The 22439-nt window shown below is 40.2% G+C and overlaps 1 protein-coding gene across 1 annotated transcript; it reads left to right on the top strand.

Annotated features, from left to right (window-relative positions):
• The first annotated feature begins 12654 nt into the window (after window positions 1-12654).
• LOC147448227 (uncharacterized) lies at window positions 12655-13977 on the top strand. The gene has a single exon (XM_086524524.1). It carries the CDS (start codon window positions 12655-12657, stop codon window positions 13975-13977), a length of 1323 nt encoding a protein of 440 aa, XP_086380650.1.
• Window positions 13978-22439: the final 8462 nt, after the last annotated feature.

A 22439-nucleotide genomic window follows, 5' to 3' on the forward strand; every position in this document is an offset into this window, starting at 1 on the left:
CAAACATAGATTGTGGGAGAAGTCAACATCACTTGAGATTACAATTACAATTACAATTACATGAGAGACAGAATAAAAGGGAATCTTTGTTGGAATCTTCCAACAATCGTGAAAATCAAGTCACACGTATAGTAGATCAACCTATCGAGCCAACAATCTCCCAAAGTCGTGGTAGAATGCTCCAAGTGCTTCAGGAATTCCACGAGACCAACAATGCAGTTCTCACTTTATAGAATCAAACCATATTTGAGGAGATATCAAGGCTGAACAAAGCTCTACATATTATAATAGGTGCATTAGGGTGTGGAAAGATGTTCCTCATCAAATACTTGACTTCAACTTTGGTAAGAGATAATAAAAATGTTATCCTCACTACATCCACAGGCGTAGCAGCTAGTCGCCTTAGTAGCACGGCGACACCAGTTCACCACCAATTCAAAATTTTATCATCAAAACAACATTTTCCACAAGCAATACATCCCACCAATGAGAGATTACAGCCATACATGATGCCAACATCATTATCATTAAAAGATTTTGTATATTGTGCACGTTTGCCTCATATTGGCTACAGATCATGTAAATAGCCTATCAAGCCACCCTCATAATCTCACCTTATTTTATGTAGATTACATTGTCACTAGCCAAGTAGCCTTGGAACAATTTATCATGAACACATAGAAGGTAAACAAAATTTGCACGCTATGAATTCATCACTTTGTTTCATAACTTTTAATGTATTGAATCCACTCTCACAATATACCTCACATCGTGCAACTATTTAATATGGTCATGAAGAAAGTCGCTGCCTCAAAAGCAACTAACTCAAGACATGGTACATGTGTATACCCAACTTCAAATCAAGTGAGACTAGCAAATATTGCTGGTGAGTCCCCAAGTGCATTCATTGAGGGCTTCCACACTACTCAACTTCTCCACTCATATATCAACAAATGCAACGACCAAAACAAAGAATACAAACATAATGAATTGAAGTTGGCAACATGTACTCCAACTTGCATGGTTTCTTACAACATTTTTCTACTTTATTGCCACTCAATATTCAATCTTATAACTCTTACGTGCAGAACAAGATACTAATGAATTTGAGCATTGACTTTGATGAGTCAACTACCAAAGTACTAGACAAAGAACATAAGAACTATTGACAACTAAGACCATTGGAATCTCAATGTATGCAATCGGGATGCTACACTATGGTTACATGATTATGCTTGACAAGTTGGCCTTCCTAAACAATACTATGTAAGGTGTGAGCTTTGTGCTAGAGTACCGAAGTATGAGTCAAGGAGAGAAGAGAAGGAGTTATCCCACATGCAGTGGTGCAAGGCTGTAGAGCTACTTAAAGCTCATTTCATGAATGAGTAAACACAAGTCTATTTTGGATTACATCTCCCTTGTTTATGGTGAGCTTGTGATGGCTTATCAAATACTCAAGATCGTGTTTATGAGTCCAAGTTAAGTGGTCTTGGAACCTAATTTGCTTGAGTGATAATCTAGCCAACACACTCTCACTTGTGTGCACAATGTTTCTCTTTCATCCACCCTAGCTAGCACGATCGCATTCCCATCAAGTGGTATCAGAGCTTTAGGTTATGCTAGCTAGATATGCCATTATGCATTAGTGTATTACTGATTATCATTACGGTCCATTGGCGTTTTCATAACTAGTTGCATATCTCACTAATTAACACTAGTTTGGTACCAAAAAGGACACTTTAGTGTGCTTTTATTGCGAATTTAAATGAAATGGTACATGAAATCTAGAACACATATCAAGAAATGCTTTTGCAAACTTATAAAATTGTTATTCAAGCTACTCATAGAAATTATAATCACTCACTTTTGGTCATAACCTCAATAGTAACTACACTCATGAAAAGAACCTACGCAAAACAACATTCAATGTTTCATTAAAATTCGTACTGTAGCCTAAGAAAAAATGAGCAGGGTGCATGCAATAATCCATGGTAACTACTTATATATGTGTTTGATATTTTTGCAATTGTCATGTGAGAAAAAAATCCTTTGTGATTATAGAAAGTCCAGTGGGTCAAATATGCAACATTCACAAATTCAATTAACAATCACAAAAAACATTTAGTTCATCTATATTACAATGTTTTATGATGCATATATACTAGATCTATGACTCCATTACATAAGGTGATAATTTTTAATGGTTATGCAAGCCACATTTGGTGATTTATGGTGTATCCAAAAAACTACGCATGTTGTAATTTTGATTTTTTATTTATTAAAGATAAGCCTTAAAATAAAGTCCACTTTTCGATTTTTCCCTTCATCTCACTTATTTGTATACAAATACCTCATTTGGACACAATTTGGAGATTTATAAACACACTTTCATTAGTTTTTCATAGCAATGTTTTTTTTGCAAGAAATTCTGCACTACAATTTTTTTTCACTAAGCTTAAATTACAAGATGCCTATAAGTTTGAACCGTTGAAAAATGCTTAGTTGATGGGTATTGACCTTAAATACATTATACACCTTAGGTTTTGTCCCATAACCTCGTCATGTTAATGAAAGAGGCCTTGAAAGACCAAAATTTTCCTCTTTGTCAGCATTTTCAAGAGTTTAGTCTTTCGATTATAACCAAAAATTTCTTGCTATAATAAGTTTTTTCCTACCCATACACCTTGAAATCTATGCAAAATCCTACTTTGATGAGAATTTATATACAATTTAAATTTTGTTAAAACTGCACTAAATTTCTATGATTTTTCATCTTAAAACTTATCATTATAACCTTAATTTGGTATTAATTTTGGCAAAAGTAAAATTTGGCTATGTTCTTCACCTCATAGTTGACCTAAGATATGAACGTGACCAATGAATGTTATTTCAAGATTCACCAAATAATTATGACAAGTTGCTAGAAAAACAAGACACTTTGGTGTGTCAAGACATTTGCGTGTCCGATTACAGAACTAGTGGTAAGCCCTAATCTAGCTATGTGTGGGCATGCCCTTGGAACACGTAAGAGGCCACTACCCTCCATGGCTAGGTAGGCTTGATTAGGGAGAGGTTTAGCACCCATTATAGCATTTTTATTCATTTTTTGTGTCAATATTCTACTTGCTTGCATCTCCAATTAATCTCCACAATTTTACAATTACCGTGCATTGCTCTCCTCATTTCATAGTGTTCCTCACAAGGTTTCCATAGATCCTTGAAGCTCTAAAATCCAAGCTTAGGAGCTCCATTAATCCTATCTTTTATTTTCACCTATTATTAGGTGTGTGTGTGTGTGTGGACCCCTGCTAACTCGGGTTTAACATTGTATTTTCAGGATATCCCTCACAAGCAAACAAGCTTGTCATGGAGGCTAATGCTCTAAACATAGAGCATTGGTTGCAATTGTGGGGTTTCAAGTTGTCTTGCCTATTATGGGAAGGAGGCAAGCTGGCCGACTTCCACAAGGCGGTGAATTGCAGTGAAATATTCCAGTGGGTTTGTAGGCGGTGGTTCCTGCACACCAAGCAAACAATTTTTTTGAAGCGCTAAGAGAACACGAACGGCCAAGTCAAAAGTAACTCATAAAGCATTGGCGGATCCGCTAGCAGGCGATCTTGCATTGGCTACTCGCACCCGCACGTCAAATCCCTTCAGCTCCACACAATGTGGCGCACCCACACCATTATACATCTTGGGGCTCCAAGCCACTCAAACCCCTTTAGGGGTCCATTCCCACCTGCAAAATTCTCATGGTGTAGTCCCACGAGGAGAAAACCAGCACCAAGCAAGGCTTAAAGCACCACCTTGGCCTTCAACAAGCATATAAAGCAAATGGTACTACCTCGTTGTGAAGAGGAGCTTCACAAAGTTTCAAAAATCTTCTATCTCGAGCTTCAAAAAAATTCTTTTCACACTTGTAATTCAAAGATGAAATTCTTGCAACCAAAGCACCATTTGCAATGAATGTAATTATATATCTACATGGATGACATCATAATTGTGCTGATATATGGAGTCAAGACACTGGCCTTGGAGAGTCTCCAAGTGCAAAGACCACTTCAAGGCACCATGGGGAAATTTCAAAACTCACTTCAAGGGGAGAGAAAAACCGGCAACACCATAATTAGCATCCGCATTAGCAGTTGTTTTTCATTAGTATTTTTGCATTGCATTTGTTTTTCAATAAAGCCTGACTGCACAACAAAAGTGGGAAAGAAACACTTGTTCAAGGGGAGGATACAAAGACAAAGACCATGAAGAAGTTGAATACAAAGCATTGAAGAAGTGCAAGGGTGGGCAAAGCACACACTTTTTAGGATTTTTCTCTTAGATTAGAGCATTGTTTTTTGCTCCTAGATTGGAGTGTTATATGTTAAGTATGGAGCCGGATCTACCCCTTCTAATTATCTTTATTAAAAATGCACATTTATAAGGCCCCTGTTATGAGGAGAAGCCATCGTGCATGAAGAAAACTCACCCGTTGAAAATTTAAAATTTCCACGGTGCCAGAATATTCCTTTTTACCAGAATATTAAGGTCGGATGGCAGCCGAAAAGTGGTCGGAAAACAGCAGGTGAGCGAAAGTCCATGGTCGGTAGCCGAATTCAATGGTTGGTGTCCGATTTCAAATCGGACTTGTCTTCTCAAGGGCGGCCACATATGGGTGCATGGGAGAATTCAACTTGGACTTTTTTACACGAGGGCGTCTACACACGGCTGCCTCTCATGAGAGAGGGCAGCCCTTTTGGCCTATAAAAGGAGGCCTTTTCTACACACAAAAACGGATTGAAGAGGTGAAGCATTGTGAAGTTGATGCAACAGGATGGACGTGAGGTGGTGAGAGTGAAGCATGTCGGGAGCTCCAAAAGGGTATAATCCCTTTGTAATCTACTAATTATTTTGAAGTACTAAAGCCATTAAGTGGCTGCTTTCTCGTGGACGTAGCCCACACTGGATGAACCACGTATATCATGTGTGCTCTCTCTCTACTTCATGATCTCTCGTGTGTGAAAAATTGTCTCTCTCCATTAAGTAAACTACTCAAATATCTACTTAGCTACGTCATATTTCCTAACAACTGGTATCAGAGCAAGGTTTGCTCATAGCTAAAGTATCTCAAGGAAAGGATTCCTTGAATTGAGTGGGAGTAATGGCGGAAGGGAAGCTCAAAATTGAGAAGTTCAACGGCAAGAACTACCAACACTAGAAGATGCAGATTGAAGACTATCTCTATCAAAAGGACGACCTCTATTTGCCACTAGGTGGTCTTGCAAAGAAGGCCGCAACGATGGCATATGAAAAATGGATTTTCCTTGACTGAAAGGCATTAGGAACGATCTCGTTAAGCTTGGCATCAATGGTGGCCTTCAACATTTCAGAGATGAAGACCACGGAGGACTTGATGAAGTCACTTGATACCATTAACATCCAATAAGGTATTTCTCATGAAGCGCTTGTTCAATCTAAAGATGGAACAGAATGGTTCAGTTGCAAAAAACCTAAATGAATTTAACACCAACATAAGTCAACGTCGATCAATGAAAGTCAATTTTGATGATAAAGTGCGAGCTCTCCTTATACTATCGTCTCTACTGGATAATTGGGACAACTTTGTGATGGTTGTAAATAACTCTATCTCTGGAACAAATACTGTTAAGTTTGATGATGTTGTGGGTGTTCTCTTAAGTAAGGAAATGAGAAGGAGAAGCACAGGTGAATCATCAAGTGCTACATTGTCAGTGGAAACAAGAGGAATGTCTAAGGAGAGATTCAAAAACCAGAAGGGTCGTGATCGCTGAAGGCGGAGCAAGTCACGTACAAAGTCAGTACTTGAATGTTGGAACTGCGGAAAGAAGGGCCACGTCAAGAAGGGTTGTTGGTCCAAGAAGAAGAAGGAGTTGGAATCTCATGACAATAAGCCAATGTGGCAGGTAAGGTAAAGAAAGATGCTCTATCTCTCTCATTAGACAATGTGTCTAATTCCTAGATAGTAGATTTCGGGGCTTCATTCCATGCGACACCGCAAAAGCAGCATTTCCAAGATTACACCAAAGGTAATTTTGGGTATGTATACCTGGGAGATGATGAAGCTTATGAAATTGTCGGTAAAGGTACATTTTGTGTCAGAACTGCTAACGAAAATGAATGGAAGCTTAAAGATGTTAGGCATGTTCCTTCTCTTTGCAAGAATTTAATCTCTACAAGACAATTGGACGATGAAGGTCACAACATTTCATTTGGAAACAAACATTGGAAGATCTCAAAGGGATTTTTGGTGGTTGGGAAAGGAGAAAAAGTTGGTACACTTTACTTGTGTACTATCAGCACAAAACCTTCAGCTTGTGCAGCAACTACAAATGTTGACAGTGCGGTGTGGCACTTACGACTTGGGCATATGGGTGCCAAAGGAATCCAAATCCTTCAATCAAAGAAGCTTCTACTAGGGTTGTAAGAAGTGGACTTAGAGTTCTGTGAAGGTTGTGTTTATGGTAAACAAAAGAGGATAAATTTCCTAAATGCAAGAAATAAAAGGAAAAATAAAAAACTTGAATTGGTTCCCTTTGATGTTTGGGGTCCTGCAAGTACACCATCCCTTGGTGGCTCATTGTACTATGTAACATTCATAGAGGATGCAACTAGAAAAACATGGGTTTATGTAATGAAAATAAATCCGATGTGTTTTCCATATTTCAAAGGTGGAAAGCGTTTGCGGAGAATGAAGCAGGTACCAAGGTTAAAGGCCTCAGTTGTTCCGACAATGGAGATGAGTATTGCAGCCAAGCTTTTGAAAGATTCTGTGCTAGCAATGGCATTCGGAGACAAAGGACAACCCCAAGGACACCTCAGCAAAATGGAATTTGGAAAAGGATAAATAGAACAATCACGGAGCCACCACGAAGCATGTGGCTACATACAGGCCTACCGCTTAAGCTTTGGGCGAAAGCAGTAAGTACGTCTCTGTACTTAATCAACCGGTCACCCTCAATGAAATTGGATGGGGGAGTTCTAGAAGAGGCATGGACAGGTAAACCGGTCAATTATTCATTTCTCAAAGTGTTTGGGTGCGAGGCTTTCATGCACATAGATAGAAGCCTACGGCCAAAGCTAGATAAAATGTTTCCTCATTGGCTATGGAGAATGTGACCTTGGGTATCACCTATGGAATCCTGAAGATGGTAAAATCTTTAGGAGTAGGGATGTAATTTTCAATGAACAAAATATGTACAAAGATTACTTGGAAAGAAAACAAACAAAAGAAACAAGTGATGAGTACATGGAGCTTGAGGACGATGAAGACTCAAGGAGTGCAAACGGTGACACTGTGCAACAACATCAACCAAATGAGGAGTCTCAACCTATTCCCTGAAGATCTATAAGAGCAAGTAGACCTCTAGAAAGGTTCGTTCCTTGCTTCAACCATCTTTTGATCTCAGATTCTAGAGAGCCAGAATCATACGAAGAAGCTATGCATCACGAATTTAAAGAAGAATGGATAAAGAGCATGCAAGTGGAGATGGACTCATTACATTACAACCAAACAAGGGAGTTGTTTGAGTTGCCTAAAGGTAAGCGGGCACTGCAGAACAAATGGGTGTATAATCAGAAGAAAGAAGAAGGTGCGAAGAAAAGGTACAAGTCAAGGCTTGAGGTAAAAGGGTTTTCTCAAAAGAAAGGTATTGACTTCAATGAAATATTTTTTCATGTTGTAAAAATGAACACAATTAGACTTGTGTTAATCCTTGTGGCTGCTCATGATTTAAATCTTGAGCAAATGGAAGTAAACAAGGCATTCCCTCACAAGTGACTTACAGGAGGAAATTTACATGCTTCAACCAAAGGGGTATGAAGTAAAAGGTAAGGAGAAAATGGTTTGCAGATTAAAGAAGAGCTTGTATGATTTAAAGCAATCGTCAAGATAGTGCTACTTGAATTTTGATGAATGGAGGTTGGATCATGGATTCACAAGATGCAACTTAGATCACTGCGTCTAAACAAATAGTTTGGGAGATGGGAAGTTCATCATTCTAATGTTGTATGTTAATGACATGTTGACTGCAAGTGCTAACATGCAAGACATCAAAGACCTAAAGGAGGAGCTGTCTAAATCTTTTTCAATGAAAGATTTAGGTGCTGCAAAGAAGATACTTGGTATGAAGATATCAAGGGACAGGATGAAGAAGACAATAAAGCTATCTCAGGAGGATTACATCAAGAAGGTACTAGTAAGGTTTGCGATGCAAAATGCAAAAATGGTTTCTACACCTTTGGCTGGTCAATTTCAACTAACCAAGGATATGTGTCCAAAGAGACAAGAGGAGATAGCCTATATGTCTAAAGTTCCCTATGCTACAGTGATAGGTTCTCTTATGTATGCTATGGTATCGACAAGGCCAAACATTGCACATGTAGTGGGAGTTGTAAGTAGGTTCATGCACAACCTAGGTAAAGAGCATTGGCAAGCTATGAAGTGGATACTTAGGTATCTCAAAGGGACAATAACAAATGCTTTGTATTTTGGAGGAACTAATATTTTTTTGCAAGGGTATGCTGATGCAGATATGGCAGGTGACAAAGATACTCAAAGGAGCACTACTGACTATGTCTTCACAGTTGGAGGCACAACAAGAAGCTGGGCTTCAAAGCTGCAAAAGTGGTTTTGCTTTCTACCACGAAAGCAGAGTATGTAGCAATGATAGAGGCAAGCAAAGAAATTATGTGGCTTCAAATATTCTTAGAAGAGCTTGGATTCAAAATAAGACAATTGTGTCTTGTACAGTGATAGCCAAATCACTATCCATCTTACAAAGAACTCATCCTTTCACTCAAGGAAAAAGCACATTGAGGTGAGATATCACTCCATACACACTCTTTTGGAAGAGGGACAACTAAATCTAGGAAAGGTGCATACAAGTGAAAGTCCTGTAGGTATGTTTACAAAAGTAGTCAACAAGGAGAAGTTGAGATGTTGCTCATCTTCAATCGACATTGAAGGATAAGAAGCCAAGATGGAAAGCAGTCACATGTTTGGTTTCGAGATCAGTCTCCATGTGGGAGATTGTTAAGCATGGAGCCTGATTTACCCCAGCTTATAATTTTTGGTATTAAAAACACACATTTGTAAGGCCCCTGTAATGAGGAGAAGCCATCATGCGTGAAGACAAATTCGTCGTTGAAAACCCAAAATTTCCACGACCTCGGAATATTTATTTTCATCGAAATATTATGGCCGAATGGCAGTCGGAAAGTGGTCAAAAAAAAGCCGGTGGGGTCGGTAGTCAATGGCCGGTGGTCGATTTCAAATCGGACTTGTCTTCTCAAGGGCGACCACACATGGACACATGGGAGAATTCAACTTGGACTTGTCTGCACAAGGGTGGCTACACATGACTGCCTCTCCTGAGAGAGGGCAACCGCATTGTGATGCATTGTGAAGTTGATCCAACAAGGTAGATGTGAGATGGTGAGAGTCAAGCATGGCAGGAGCTCCAAAAGGGTATAATCCCTTTGTAATGTACTTCTTGTTTTGAAGTACTAAAGCCATTTGAGTGTCTGCTTTCCCATGGACGTAGCCCACATTGGGTGAACCACGTATATCGTGTGTAGTCTCTCTCTACACTATAATCTCTCGTGTGTGAAAAAAAATCTCTCTCTATTAAGTAAACTATTCAAATATCTACTTAGCTACGTCACATTCCCTAACATTATGCTGATTGTCTCCTAAATTGGGGATGTATGTAGTTTGTGCTCCTGGATTGGAGTGTTGTCTTTCCTCATCAATTGTAGCCCAAAGTTCAAGGGGAGGATTCCTCTTGTATTGACATTCTTAGTGGATAAAGAATCTTCTATCTATTCCTCCTAGTCCAAACCTCAAGGGGAGGATTGTAAGGTGTGAGATTTTTCCCAGTGAAGTACGAGTCAAGGAGAGGAGAGAAGGAATTATCCCACATGTAGTGGTGCAAGGCTATAGAGCTACTTAAATCTCATTCCATGAATGAATAAACACAAGTCTATTTTGCATTACATCTCCCTTGTTTATGGTGAGCTTGTGATGGCTTAGCAAATACTCAAGATCGTGTTTATGTGTCCAAGTTAATTGATCTTGGAACCTAATTCGCTTGAGTGATAATCTAGCCAACGCACACTCACTTGTGGCTGCTTTTCACGCTACCAAAAAGCTAATGACCGATTAATAAATAAAAAAACGTTGCTGCATCTTTGTACGTAGACAATGTAGACTTACACAGCGTCGCAGGTTCCCAGAAGACAGAAGACAGAGACGTCGCAGGTTCCCAGAAGTTCGCAGAAGCACTTCGTACTTCTCCACAGAACCAGTTCGCAGGTTGATGCCCAGAAGCAGCAGGTTTGTGTGTGTGTGTGTGTGTGTGTGTGTGTGTGTGTGAGAGAGAGAGAGAGAGAGAGAGAGAGACCTTACGTCTGCATTCATCTGAGTTCGTTTATATTTACTTGGTGAGCCAAAGGCAATGAGTTTTGGTGATTCGACTCCAGATTAGGCCAACTAATCATCGATTGAAATCTGATATCTTCTGTTTCAGTAGCACATACCTCTACAATGGCTTGATCATAGGAAATATCTGATCTACCCTCCAGCTTGATGATCTGCGAAATATAACCATGGTCTACAAGGTCATATTTTGATGAGTTTGGTTATATTTTGCAAAGGCAATGAGTTTTCGTGATTCGACTCCAGATAGTTGATCATCGATTGAAATCTGATATCTTCTGTTTCACTAGCACTAGAACAGACCTCTTCCATGGCTTGATCGCATGAAATATCTGATCTTTGAGAGTGCTCATCATGTCGGGAAGCATCTTAAGTACCTTCCCGCTTGATGATCTGCGAAATATAACCAGGTTTTGCAAGGTCTCCGGAACTACTTTCGATTCTGCCCGGCTTGCTTCTTCATGGGCAACAACGTAGAAAAGAATTGGTGTGAATCTTGAGAAGTTGGCATCGGGAGCTGTGTTGAGAATGTGGGTCTCATGTAAACGTTAATTAGTTGTAAGCAAGGAATCATAAGAATTCTGAATGCCTAGAAAAATAAAATTGTACGCAAATAGGCAAATAGGGACAAAGTAGATGCAAATATTCACAAAGCTCTGAATCAAGGAGTTGTAAGCAAGGGCATGGGATCCAATTGTGATTTTATAAATACTTTGCACTTACCCAAACCCATTCCTTTGAAATCCTTTTCATTAAGGAATGTTAATGGTTGCTTATCTCCTAGACATTAGGGCATAAGCCCCAAACAAGAGTTTGGTCACGTTGCTAGTCCCCATGTCAGCCAGCGATTTCAAAACTCTCCCTTGAGAACTTATTCTATATCGGCTCGAAAAAGAAAAGTAGTTTTTCGTCTTCAACTCTTAAGAGTAACAAACAAAGACAAAATCTATCACAAATTTCACCTCAAGAAAATTACTGGTGACCTCCAAAACGTTGCCAATATTAAGTACAAGTTTGTGTTTTGAAAGCTTTTTCCTTCGCTAGTTTAGATGGAGGCGGAGATAAATAGCTCACAGAACTCCCTCAACAAATCAGGTGGCCTCTGATCTTTGCGTTATTGGCTGCAGCAACCAAAAACATGCTCTCCGCACTTCACACTGAAAAGGGTATGGTAGTAGAAACTGTTCCGAGGGGGGGAGGGAGCACCAGCTCTGGCAACAAAGTTGATCAGTAAAGCTTAGTATGCAACTCCTAGTACGTTCGCTGTAAATATGGTGCCTTCTGCCATGGGGACACCAAACTCAAGACACCCATTATCATGGACAATTAGAAAGGAGGATACATAACGCAGGTTAGTCAACATGGAGGCAAGAAGACAAAATTGATGACCGAAGTAGCTTATGTGTGTGTGTGTGTGTGTGTGTGTGTGTGAGAGAGAGAGAGAGAGAGAGAGAGAGAGAGAGAGAGAGAGAGAGAGAAAATCTAGTATTGATCAAAGGACATAGAACATAAAGTTACATCTGCTTCTCTTTAAGCTTAATCAATATCCTAAATCTTTTGTATTTGTCTTAATGTGTGTTTTGTGTATGGCAAGGAGGACATATTCACAACACTGGATGTTGTGATTGCAAGCGCGTCTCTAGTTCGAAACACTACAAGGTTCGTTATTTGCATCCAATTTCTCATGCGCATGTGTTTGCTTGGCGCAACACATAAATGCTATGGAGCAGGGCATGGCTTCCCTTTCTTATAATTTTTTGGAGAGACCATAGTGCCAACTCTCCACCATACTTTTGTATGGCACCTTTGCATGGCGTGCACTGTATATTTTGCACTTTCAATCTGTGAGGTTTCATTATAAGACGATATGTTTAACTATTCACAATGCTTTTTTGTAGCTTAACTCAAATATTGGCCTATAGATTTCACAATCGAAAAGCACAAGTACAATATTGCAGGTCAGTAAAGCATCGCATTTCTTGTTGCAGTTCATTGATGCACTTAACTTTGTATCATCCCATGAACACAATAACACTTTTAAAATGTGCATGCTTCTCTTTAAAACCCTACTAACTCTCTTAAAAATCACCCCTATAATCTCTATTAATTGATGCCACTTAACTTTGTCTCTAACCAAATATACATAGCATTTCCTAAATGTATTACCCTCTCAAGCAGAAGTGACGACCATGGAAGCTGGGGCGTTGCTGTTGCCGGGTCTGCCCAACGAGCTCGCGATGCAATGCTTGATACATGTTCCTGATGGGCTGTTGTGGGCAATGAATAGAAGCTGGAGGCGCCTCCTCCTCTCTGATGATACCTTTCGCTCCATCAGGCTCTCGCAAGGCCACTCCACCGCACTCTTCCTGGCGGTGGCTCCGAAGTACCGCCTCCCTTGCGAGGACGTACACACTGACAACCCTAGCTATCGTTGCTTTGAGATTGACGTCACCACTAATAATCAACGTAGTAATTATTGGCGCCTCATCAGCACGTTGTGTGAGCGCGAGGGGCAACAGATTTTCAAAAGCGGCCACAAATGTGTGGGGCTTGGTTCCTTGGTCCTAGTAATCGGTGGAAAAGACTTCAACACAGACCGTACTAGCTCCGCGGCCGTCCATGCCTTAGACAGGGCCACCGGACGTTGGCACAAGAGAGCTTCCATGGAAAGTCCAAGAATGTCTCGATTTGCGGCAGTGACGCACAAGCGTCGGTATGTATTCGTATTCGGCGGCTATATAGAGCATGAAGAAGGTTCTGAATACTTACAGAAAGCAGAGGTTTATGACTCTCTTCCGGACAAATGGTCGCCCATTGCTAGCATTCCAGTACCTTTGCACAATATCCATGCTTCCTTCTTAATCCAAGAAAGAATCTTCATTGAAGGGAGCGTCAAAGGAGCTTTAGGATATCATAGGGTCGTATTTTCCTATGATATTAACTTGGGCACTTGGCAAGAAGAGACTCACATTGCCAAGAAGATTAGGGCCTTGGGATACGACTCCTCTCCAAGGCATTACTCTGTCCTGAAGCTTGCAGCAGCTTTGAATTGTAATTCAGTTACCACTGCCACATTAAGCTGCAGCCTAGTTGCAATAGTACTCGAGCCAAAGCGATGGTCACATGGCATATGCGACTTTGATTATCTTTCCCTTTACAAGCTAGAGAATGTACTGCTTGATGAAGGGCTTCAAAGAGACAACCCATCTTCTTCTCAAGTTGCAGAATGCCAACTATCGGACAACCTGAAGAATGATACTGACGATGAGGCGGTTGGGTGGAAAATGATATTGACAGGTCCATCAAACAAATACCCTCGCACACTTTGGACTTTGGAAGAAGCAACTGCAGAAGACCCATCAGTTGATCTTGTGCTAGTGACAACAATTTTCTCTCCTTCTAAACAAGAGAATGTGTCCATTGATGCTTATTATTTGACGCCAAAAATCCTCAATGTCATTACTTGTAACTTCGATCCTTGTTCTTCTGCTGTTGTAAGTGTAGTACTTTAATGGTACTGCTTTGTGTTTCTTGAAACCTTGATGGTGCAATGAAGATAAAGAGCTTCATGCACCACCATTATTCCCGTAACTTAGCTAAATGAAAACATTAACTTGTCCTGGGCCTCAGTCCCAAGACCTCAAACAACTTCAAAGGTGGAGAGAGCTAGCACGGAATGAGGATAGGGAAGAGGAAGAAGAAATACTCTTACGGAAAAGTAGTAGTGTCCTCTCATAGAGCTTAGCATAGCATAGTACATAGTAATGGAGATGAAGAAGATGGCTAGCATAGCATTGAATCATGGCTCTTGGTTGGATTTGCATTCCATAACCAAGAGTTATTGGTGTAGGCTCTCAACTTCTCAAGCTTGGAGAAGGAGATGGTGTTCTTGCACAACACACTATGTGAATGAGAGTGTGTGTGAGTGACTGAGAGAGGGTATATGATCAAGCACACCCACTCCTTGCTTCAGGCGACCCCCTCTTCTAGCTCTAGCTTGGAGATGATTGGAACTTCTCAAGGCTCGCAAATCACAATCTTTGTGTAAAACAAGCAACAAGGAAGCATTAGGACAAGTGTCCTCCTTACCCTTTGGGAGAGAGGACTTAAATAAAGCTTAAACAATTATTTCATTCAACTAAATTATCATTGGACCTCTCCAAAAGGCATCCAATAGGCTTTAGGCACACTATGGGGCCAACCTACCTGGGGCCTTGACATATGTCTTACTTGCCTCTTTGACCAAAGGGGTATCCCTTGGGTTAAGGAAAGATCATTCCACCCCACCCCCTACTCTTGGGGCTCGCGCCCTCCCTTGTAAGCCTTTCTATGACTTCAAGTACCTCAAGCATATTCTTGGCCCCCAAGTACCTTAAGCATTCAAGCACCTTAATCATCAAGCATGACAAACACCTTAAGCACATTAGTCATAAAGCATGACAAGCACCTCAAGCACTCTAGTCAGCTAGCACGACAAGCAATTCAAGCGCCTTAGTTAGCAAGCACAACAAGCACCTCAAGCTTGGGTCAGATCCCACCTCAAGCTCAGCCCTGCATGCCTAAGGTCTAAGGACTTTTAATACACTAACCTTTAGAGGTCTTTAATGAAGCTAAACCTAAGGTCTTTCAAGCTCCATTAGATAGCATTGCTCTTTGACAGACCACATCTCTCATTTGGGGACCCATTGAATTTGGTCCCGTGCTGAGATAGATCCATAGGCACATGTCTATAACTTAACTCTTGTTCCCTTTTATTCTTCCACATTAAATGATCAATTTATTATGAGAAAATCATTTGGGTTAGTTAGATATTAGATATTATGAAATTATCTCTCTCTTGAAAGCATAGTCGTGCTCGACTATGAGGTAGAGGAGATAAAGCCTTAGTCATTAGTTTGTGTTTCTTAGTGGGTAGAGGATCCCTTTTTACCCTACGCCATCATTCCAAGATGGATGACTAATCCATTTGGGGCTTGGGAGACTTAGTTGCCGCAAGCATATCTACTCTTGAGTCCATTTCATTCTCCCAAAGTAGTGACAAATTCTTCTTGGTGTTTGAGAGACGTTGTCATCACAAACATGATTCTAAGTATGCATACTACCTAAATTTGTGCACAATAAAAAGAGAACTAGTCTTATAAGACAAAAACATTGATCATTTGAAAGAAACATTTACATTTGCTTACTCTAGTGTAGCATCGTAAGCATTGTCTGCAAGGTTTATACTATCCTTAAGCTGTGTTCCTTGCATCCATCTAGCATCTTCAAAAGGATAATTTTAAAACTTGATAAGATACCATCGGATAATCTTACCATGTCTTAGTACCTTGTCTTCATGTTGAAGAATCGATTTGGGCTGAAGCACCTCTTCTTGATCTTTGATCTCGGACAGGTCCTCAATGATTGGTTCCGGTGGTGGCTCTCCTCTGTAAGGCTTAAGTAGGCTCACATGGAAAGCATTTTGAATGAGCCAATGGTTGGAAAACTTGAGTTGATAGGCCATCTCATTGATTGGTTTTAGAATTGGATGAGGGTTGATCTTCTTCTGTAATATAAGTCTTTAGTAGATCAAGAATCAAAAGGTTAGCTAACTCAATTTGGCCATCCATTTGTGGGTGATAGGCCAAAGACAAATTCAACCTTGTATTGCAAGTTCACTAGAGTGTTCTTCAATGACATTATCATCTAGGAAGCTACATGAGATACAAACCTTTATTAGTATGTGTGCATACTATAGACGCTTCATAGCTAAATTCTCCCAAGTAGCAGGACCACTACATGATTTGACCAAGAAAACTGTTAAGTAAAAATGGATTGCTTAGCGGGTGATAGGTTGAACTTTGGACGATTTCCCTAAAGGGAAAAATGATGGCTTTCCCACCATATTGCCCACAAACGATCTCTGAAAAATTATGGGAAAAGAGGTGAAACTACATACATAAAGTGGGAATTAAAAACACTCCCGGGAAACTTTCCCTTTCCTTTGAGATAAAAACCCATTATTTTTCCCACAAGGGAGAATTTCCTCACACGGAAAAGTGTATGAGGGTACATTCCCATAAAGGGAACTTCTAAATTCCTAGCTTTAAAAGGTGGGAATGACAAGTCCCTCTTGGGAATATCCGCATATATATAATATATGTTGCAAAATAAAAACAGACTTTCAAATATTTTAACAATAAAACTCACTTGGCACACAAGAGAAGCTTGCCTTACCAGAAAAGTGGTGCCATAATATCTATTTAAAAAAGAATTTTATAAAAAATTTTACTTTGACGTGAGTTGTTTACTCGAAAATTTTAAAGATTGTCTAAAGCCAATGTCGCACATGGCTAGCGACCATATGTGTATGGCACGCTTTGGGCACTTTTCATGGTAAACAACATTGTCCATGCAAGTTGGTAGCACTACAAGGACACCAACCAACCTCTTTGAACCAGAAAGCACATGACTACAAGCTTGCAGCCACTCAACATGTCGATGGGTAGGGGTTGGCCGGCCTAGGAGGAATGCCCACATATATATCAGTTTATCATAGTCATGACTTGGAAACAAGCTCATCACCACGAGACTTTCTTCAAGCGTTTCGCATGACTTTCAACCATATGGACACCAACAAGCCTCTTTGAAGCAAAAAAACACACAACTACAAGCTTGCAGCCGATCAACGTAAAATGTGCTTCAACGTCTGGGGGTTACCCAAACAAAAAAGGGGGGTTTGGGGAAGGGAAGGGGAAAGGGGAGGGGAGGAGAATCGGTTTCACCCAGATAAGATGATCATCACCATAACTTGGCAACCGGATCGAGTCGCAAGGTTTTGTTTGGGCGCATCATGTGATAGAATCAGATCAATGTCTCGTCCTACAAGCCACTTGTGAGCCGATTGTTATGTGCCATCTGATGTAAGTGTGAGAGGCACATAAGTGGTCATAACAGATTATCGATACTAAAGTAATTGCCAAGGTGTGATATATTAACTCGAAATAATACTAGGTGAATTACAAATTATACCACACTTTTTGTAGCTCGGCAACACTTATCTACTATGCTTAGCCAACCATTTCAGCACACCTTCAATTGAGACTTGATCCGGGAAAACAAATTCATATCAAACTGTAGAAAATAACTCAATCCCCACACTTGAACACAGTTTAGAAGTATGACTCTATATGTAGTAACAATCCAAGTGCAATCTTCTTCCAACCACAGAACTTGCACCAAACAAGTACCATTCCCCTTAAAAGAAAGTATTTGCATTGCAAACAAGAACAAATGCGGGCATAGTTCTTCAACATCAAAATCACAATAATCATCCCAAGTTAGATATAATGGAATTGGCCTATTTAACTTGAGAGTAGCGGAAATTAATGAGATTACTTTTGAGAAATGACTTTGTGAGCATAGCGGGTGAACATAACTGAAGATAGCAACATAGCAATTGTTAACTTGGCATGAACAATACAACTTTTGCAAGAGAGAGAATTTAAAGAACATAACAATAGTTGCGGACCAAATTTATGTGGAGCCGGTCCCCCTTCCAATATGCATTTGTAATACGATTTCTCCCATTAAGAGAGACTTGTTACAATACAATCTTTGTGTTCCTTGTTACCTAGGTGATGCAATGAAGATGGAAAGCTTCATGCATCACAAGCATAACATAAACTTGAAGAAAGCTTTAACTATCCCAAGCCTAAGTCCCAAGACCTCAAACACCTTCGAAGGTGCAAAGAGCTAGCAGGGAATGAGGGTAGGGAAGAGGAAGAAGAAACATTTCATAGGAGGAAGAATTAGTTCCTCACTTATCATAACTCTTCTTGCTAGCATACATAATAGCATAGTAATGAATAAGAAGGAGATGGAAATATTAAGCATTGAAGCATGGCTCTTGGTTGGATTTGCACTCCATAGCCAAGAGTGTTGGTGTAGGCTCTCAATCTCTACTTGCTTGGAGAAGGAGAGGGAGCTCTTGCACTTTGCATAGCACACAATGAGAGTGTTTGTGAGTGTTGTGGGAGAGTATACCCCCTAAGAAACCCCCTCGATTTCTTGGGTCGACCCCCCCTTGTAGCTCATGCTTGAAGCTCGTTGGACCCCTCCAGAACTAGCCAATCACAAGCAGGAGGCATTACAAGCAGCACGGGTAGCCTTGGGACAAGTGTCCCTCTTTCCCCTTTGAGAGAGAGGACTTGATAAATGCAAAATCAATTAATTAAATCTCCTAAATGGTCATTGGACCCCTTGGGTGGCCAACCAAGAGGCTTCAGGCACACCATGAGGGCAACATGAGGAGGAACTTGACAAGTGTCCCTTTTGCTTTCTTTGTACCATGCATGCCTTGTGTGAGTGTGTGGGTGTTCTCTCTCATCCCCCCTCATGTAGGGCTCGCCCCCTCCTTGTAGGGATTGAATATTTGACTTTTTGACACCTCAAGCCCCTCATGCATAGGCCCAATTCCCACCACAAGCTTGGCCCTTAAGAACTTTAAGCTTGGGCTGGGTTCTCACCTCAAGTACAACCCTAGCATCTCAAGCATGTGAAGCACCTCAAGCATCTCAATCATCAAGCACCTCAAGCACATCAATCATCAAGCACCTCAAGCACATTAGTCATCAAGCATGACAAGCACCTCGAGCTGGGTCGGGTTCCCGCCTCAATCTCAGCCCTAGCTTACCTAAGGTCAAAGGACTTTAGTACACACATTATTGGAGGTCTTCAATGAAGCTAACCCTAAGGTCTTATGCTCCATTGGTTAACCTTGCTCTTTGACAGATTATATCTCATTTGGGTCCCTTTACCATTGGCCCCGTGTTGAGATATCTTTAAGCACATGTCTATATCTTAACCCTTGTTTTCGTTTATTCTCCCACATTAAGTGATCAGTTTAATATGAGAAAATAATTTGGGTTGGTTAGATATTAGATATTAGATATTAGATTTTATGACATTACCTCTCTCTTGAAATTATAGTCGTCCTCGACTATGAGGTAGAAGATATAAAGGCTTAGTCATTAGTCAATTTTACTTAGCGGGTAGAGGATCCTTTTTTACCCTACAACATCTTTCCAAGATGGATGACTAATCCATTTGGTGCTTGGGAGACATAGCTGCCTCAAGCATGTCTTCTCTTTGGTCCATTTCATTCTCCCAAAGTAGAGTCACAAATTCTACTTGGTGTTTGAGAGACATCGTCATCACAAACATGATTCTAAGCATGTATACTAGTTAAATTTGTGCACAATTAAAAAGAGGACTAGTCTTATAAGACAAAACATCAGTCAATTGAAGGAAATTTGTACATTTGCTTAATGTAGCATTGTAATCATTGACAAGGTTCATACTATCCTTAAAATGTACTCCTTGCATATATCTAGCATCTTCAAAAGGATAATTTTTGAACTTAATAAGATACCGTCGGATAATCTTACCATGTCGTAGTACCTTGTCTTCATGCCGAAGGATAGCTTCAGGTTGTAGCACCTCTTCTTGGTCTTCAACTTCGGGAGGTCTTCAATAGTTGGTTCACTTGGTGGCTCTCCTTTGTAGGGCTTAAGTAGGCTTGCATGAAAGGCATTATGTATGAGCCAATGGTTGGGCAACTTGAGTTGATAAGCCATCTCATTGATGGGCTTCAAGATTTGGAAAGGACCATAGTATCTTTTTGCTAGTTTACCATAATACTTTTGATGTCCCGTAGGATTTTTGCCCGTCGTTTGCCTTAATCGAGCCTTAGGAAACTTGAGTAAGACCCTATCATTTTCTTTGAACATTAAGGCCCTTCTGTGCTTATTAGCAACAGCTTTTTTCCTTTGTTGAGAGATGGATATAGCCTCCTTAATCTTTTGAAAAGATTCTTGTAGGTCACGGCTATACTCATCGGCGGCGAAGATCTTCCCATGTACTTTGAGTAGCAAGGGACTTTTATGTCTTCCCTCAATGATCTCAAAAGGTGCTTTTCTCGTAGAAGTATGCACAGTATTATTGTAGGCATACTCTACAAGAGGTAAGTACTTTTCCCATTGTGAGCGTTGATCTATTTCTGTAACATAAGTCTTGAGTAGATCGAGTATCGTAAGATTGGCTATCTCACTTTGGCCATCCGTTTGTGGGTGATAAGCCGAAGAGAAATTCAATCTTGTTCCTAGATTTTCAAAAAGACTTCTCCAGAAATTACTGGTCATTCTAGGATCTCTGTCTGACACAATGGATGTAGGTAATCCATGGTATTTGAAAATCAGTGATATGAAGAGAGTTGCCATTTGATGTGCCTTAATAGTCTTTTTAACAGGAATAAAATGTGCTTGCTTGCTAAACCTGTCGATTATTGTCCATATTCTCGTACTCCCATGGATAGACTTGGGTAATCCAAAGATGAAATCCATGGATATACTCTCCCATGGTGAATTTGGGATAGGCAATGGTTGGAGTAATTGAGGTTGCTTCCCTCTATCATATTTGGTCTTTTGGCATACTACACATTTCAAAACATACTCTTTTATGTACACTTTCATGGTAGGCCAGTAGAAATATGTCTCTACTCCTCGGAGAGTAGGTTGAATACCTCTATGCCCCGCATATGGAGGAGCATGGTATTCATACATAACTTTCTCACGAACGGAATGTGTAACACATAGCCTATTGCCGTGGAGAAGATAACCATCCTGCAAGGTGAACGGTTCCTCTTTCTTCCCTAAAGCAAGGTTTGACATTATGTCTCTATAGTCAGGGTCAGTAGCATACTCATTTATCATAGAAGATAGATCATTGTGAGTAGCTATAGACACCACATTAACTTTTGGTCGTCGTGAAAGCGCATCGGCCACTTAATGTGCTTACCAGCAATGTGAGCAATATGAAAACTAAATTGCGAAAGAAAATTTCCCCACCTCATTTGTTTGTCGGAAAGCTTGGTTTGCGTCAGAAATACTTGAGACTTTGGTGATCGGTTTGTAGAATGTATGGTGTCCCCAATAAGTAGTGCTTCCATGTGTCCAGGGCATGTAGAATAGCTAAAAGCTCTTTCTCATAAATGCCCAAGGCTCGTTCATCAGTATTGAGCCTTCGACTCTCATATGCTATGGCATGCCCTTCTTGAAGAAAAACATTGGACCTTAAATGGCTTTGAGAGATCTGGAAGTACGAGGACTGGTTGGGAAGTAAGCTTCTCTTTGAGCTTATCAAAATCATTTTTCTCCTTAGCAGTCCATACATACTTAACGTTCTTTTTAGTTAAGTCGTGTAGTGGTCCTGCTACTTGAGAGAATTTTTCTATGAAGCATCTATAGTATGCACACATACCAATAAAATCTTCTTAGCTCATGTAGATTCCTTGGGTTAGGCCATGCTTTTATTACCTCTAACTTTGATGGATCCATACGGATACCATCTTCAGAGATAATATGAGCTAAGTATTGAATCTCTTGAAGGAAAAATTTCACTTTTCTTTTGGTTGAAAAAAATCTTACTCTCCCTCAATGCTTGAAAAATCACTTGGAGATGTTGCTTATGTTCCTCCAAAGATTTGGAGTAGATGATGATATCATCAAAGAACACTCCAGTGAATTTACGATAAGGTCTAAAAATACTCTCCATTAGACGATTGAACGTTGCTGGTGCATTAGTCAAGCCGAAAGGCATGACTAGATATTCATAAATACCAAACATTTTGCAAAACATGGTCTTTAGGATGTCTTCATCCACTATCCTTATTTGATGATACCCACTCTTAAGGTCAATCCTACTAAAGTAGGTAGAGCCTTGTAGCTTATCTCATAGAAAGTTCTACCCGAGGCACGGGAAATCTGTTTTTGATAGTGATATGGTTTAGCTCGATAGTCCACACACATACAGTATGTACCATCTTTCTTTTGCACTAAAAGGGCTGGAGAACAAAAGGGAGAGGAATTAGGCCTCACCATACCTTTGTCTACCAATTCCTGTACTTGCCTCATGATCACCTCTTGTTGAGCTTGTG

This window comes from Adiantum capillus-veneris, chromosome 11 (assembly GCF_014529385.1).
Source record: "Adiantum capillus-veneris isolate H3 chromosome 11, ASM1452938v2, whole genome shotgun sequence".
In the NCBI taxonomy this organism is placed as follows: domain Eukaryota; kingdom Viridiplantae; phylum Streptophyta; class Polypodiopsida; order Polypodiales; family Pteridaceae; genus Adiantum; species Adiantum capillus-veneris.

Bases quoted from the DNA above. Each gene is read 5' to 3' on its own strand.
- LOC147448227 (XM_086524524.1), top strand. From the start codon at position 12,655: ATGGAAGCTGGGGCGTTGCTGTTGCCGGGTCTGCCCAACGAGCTCGCG.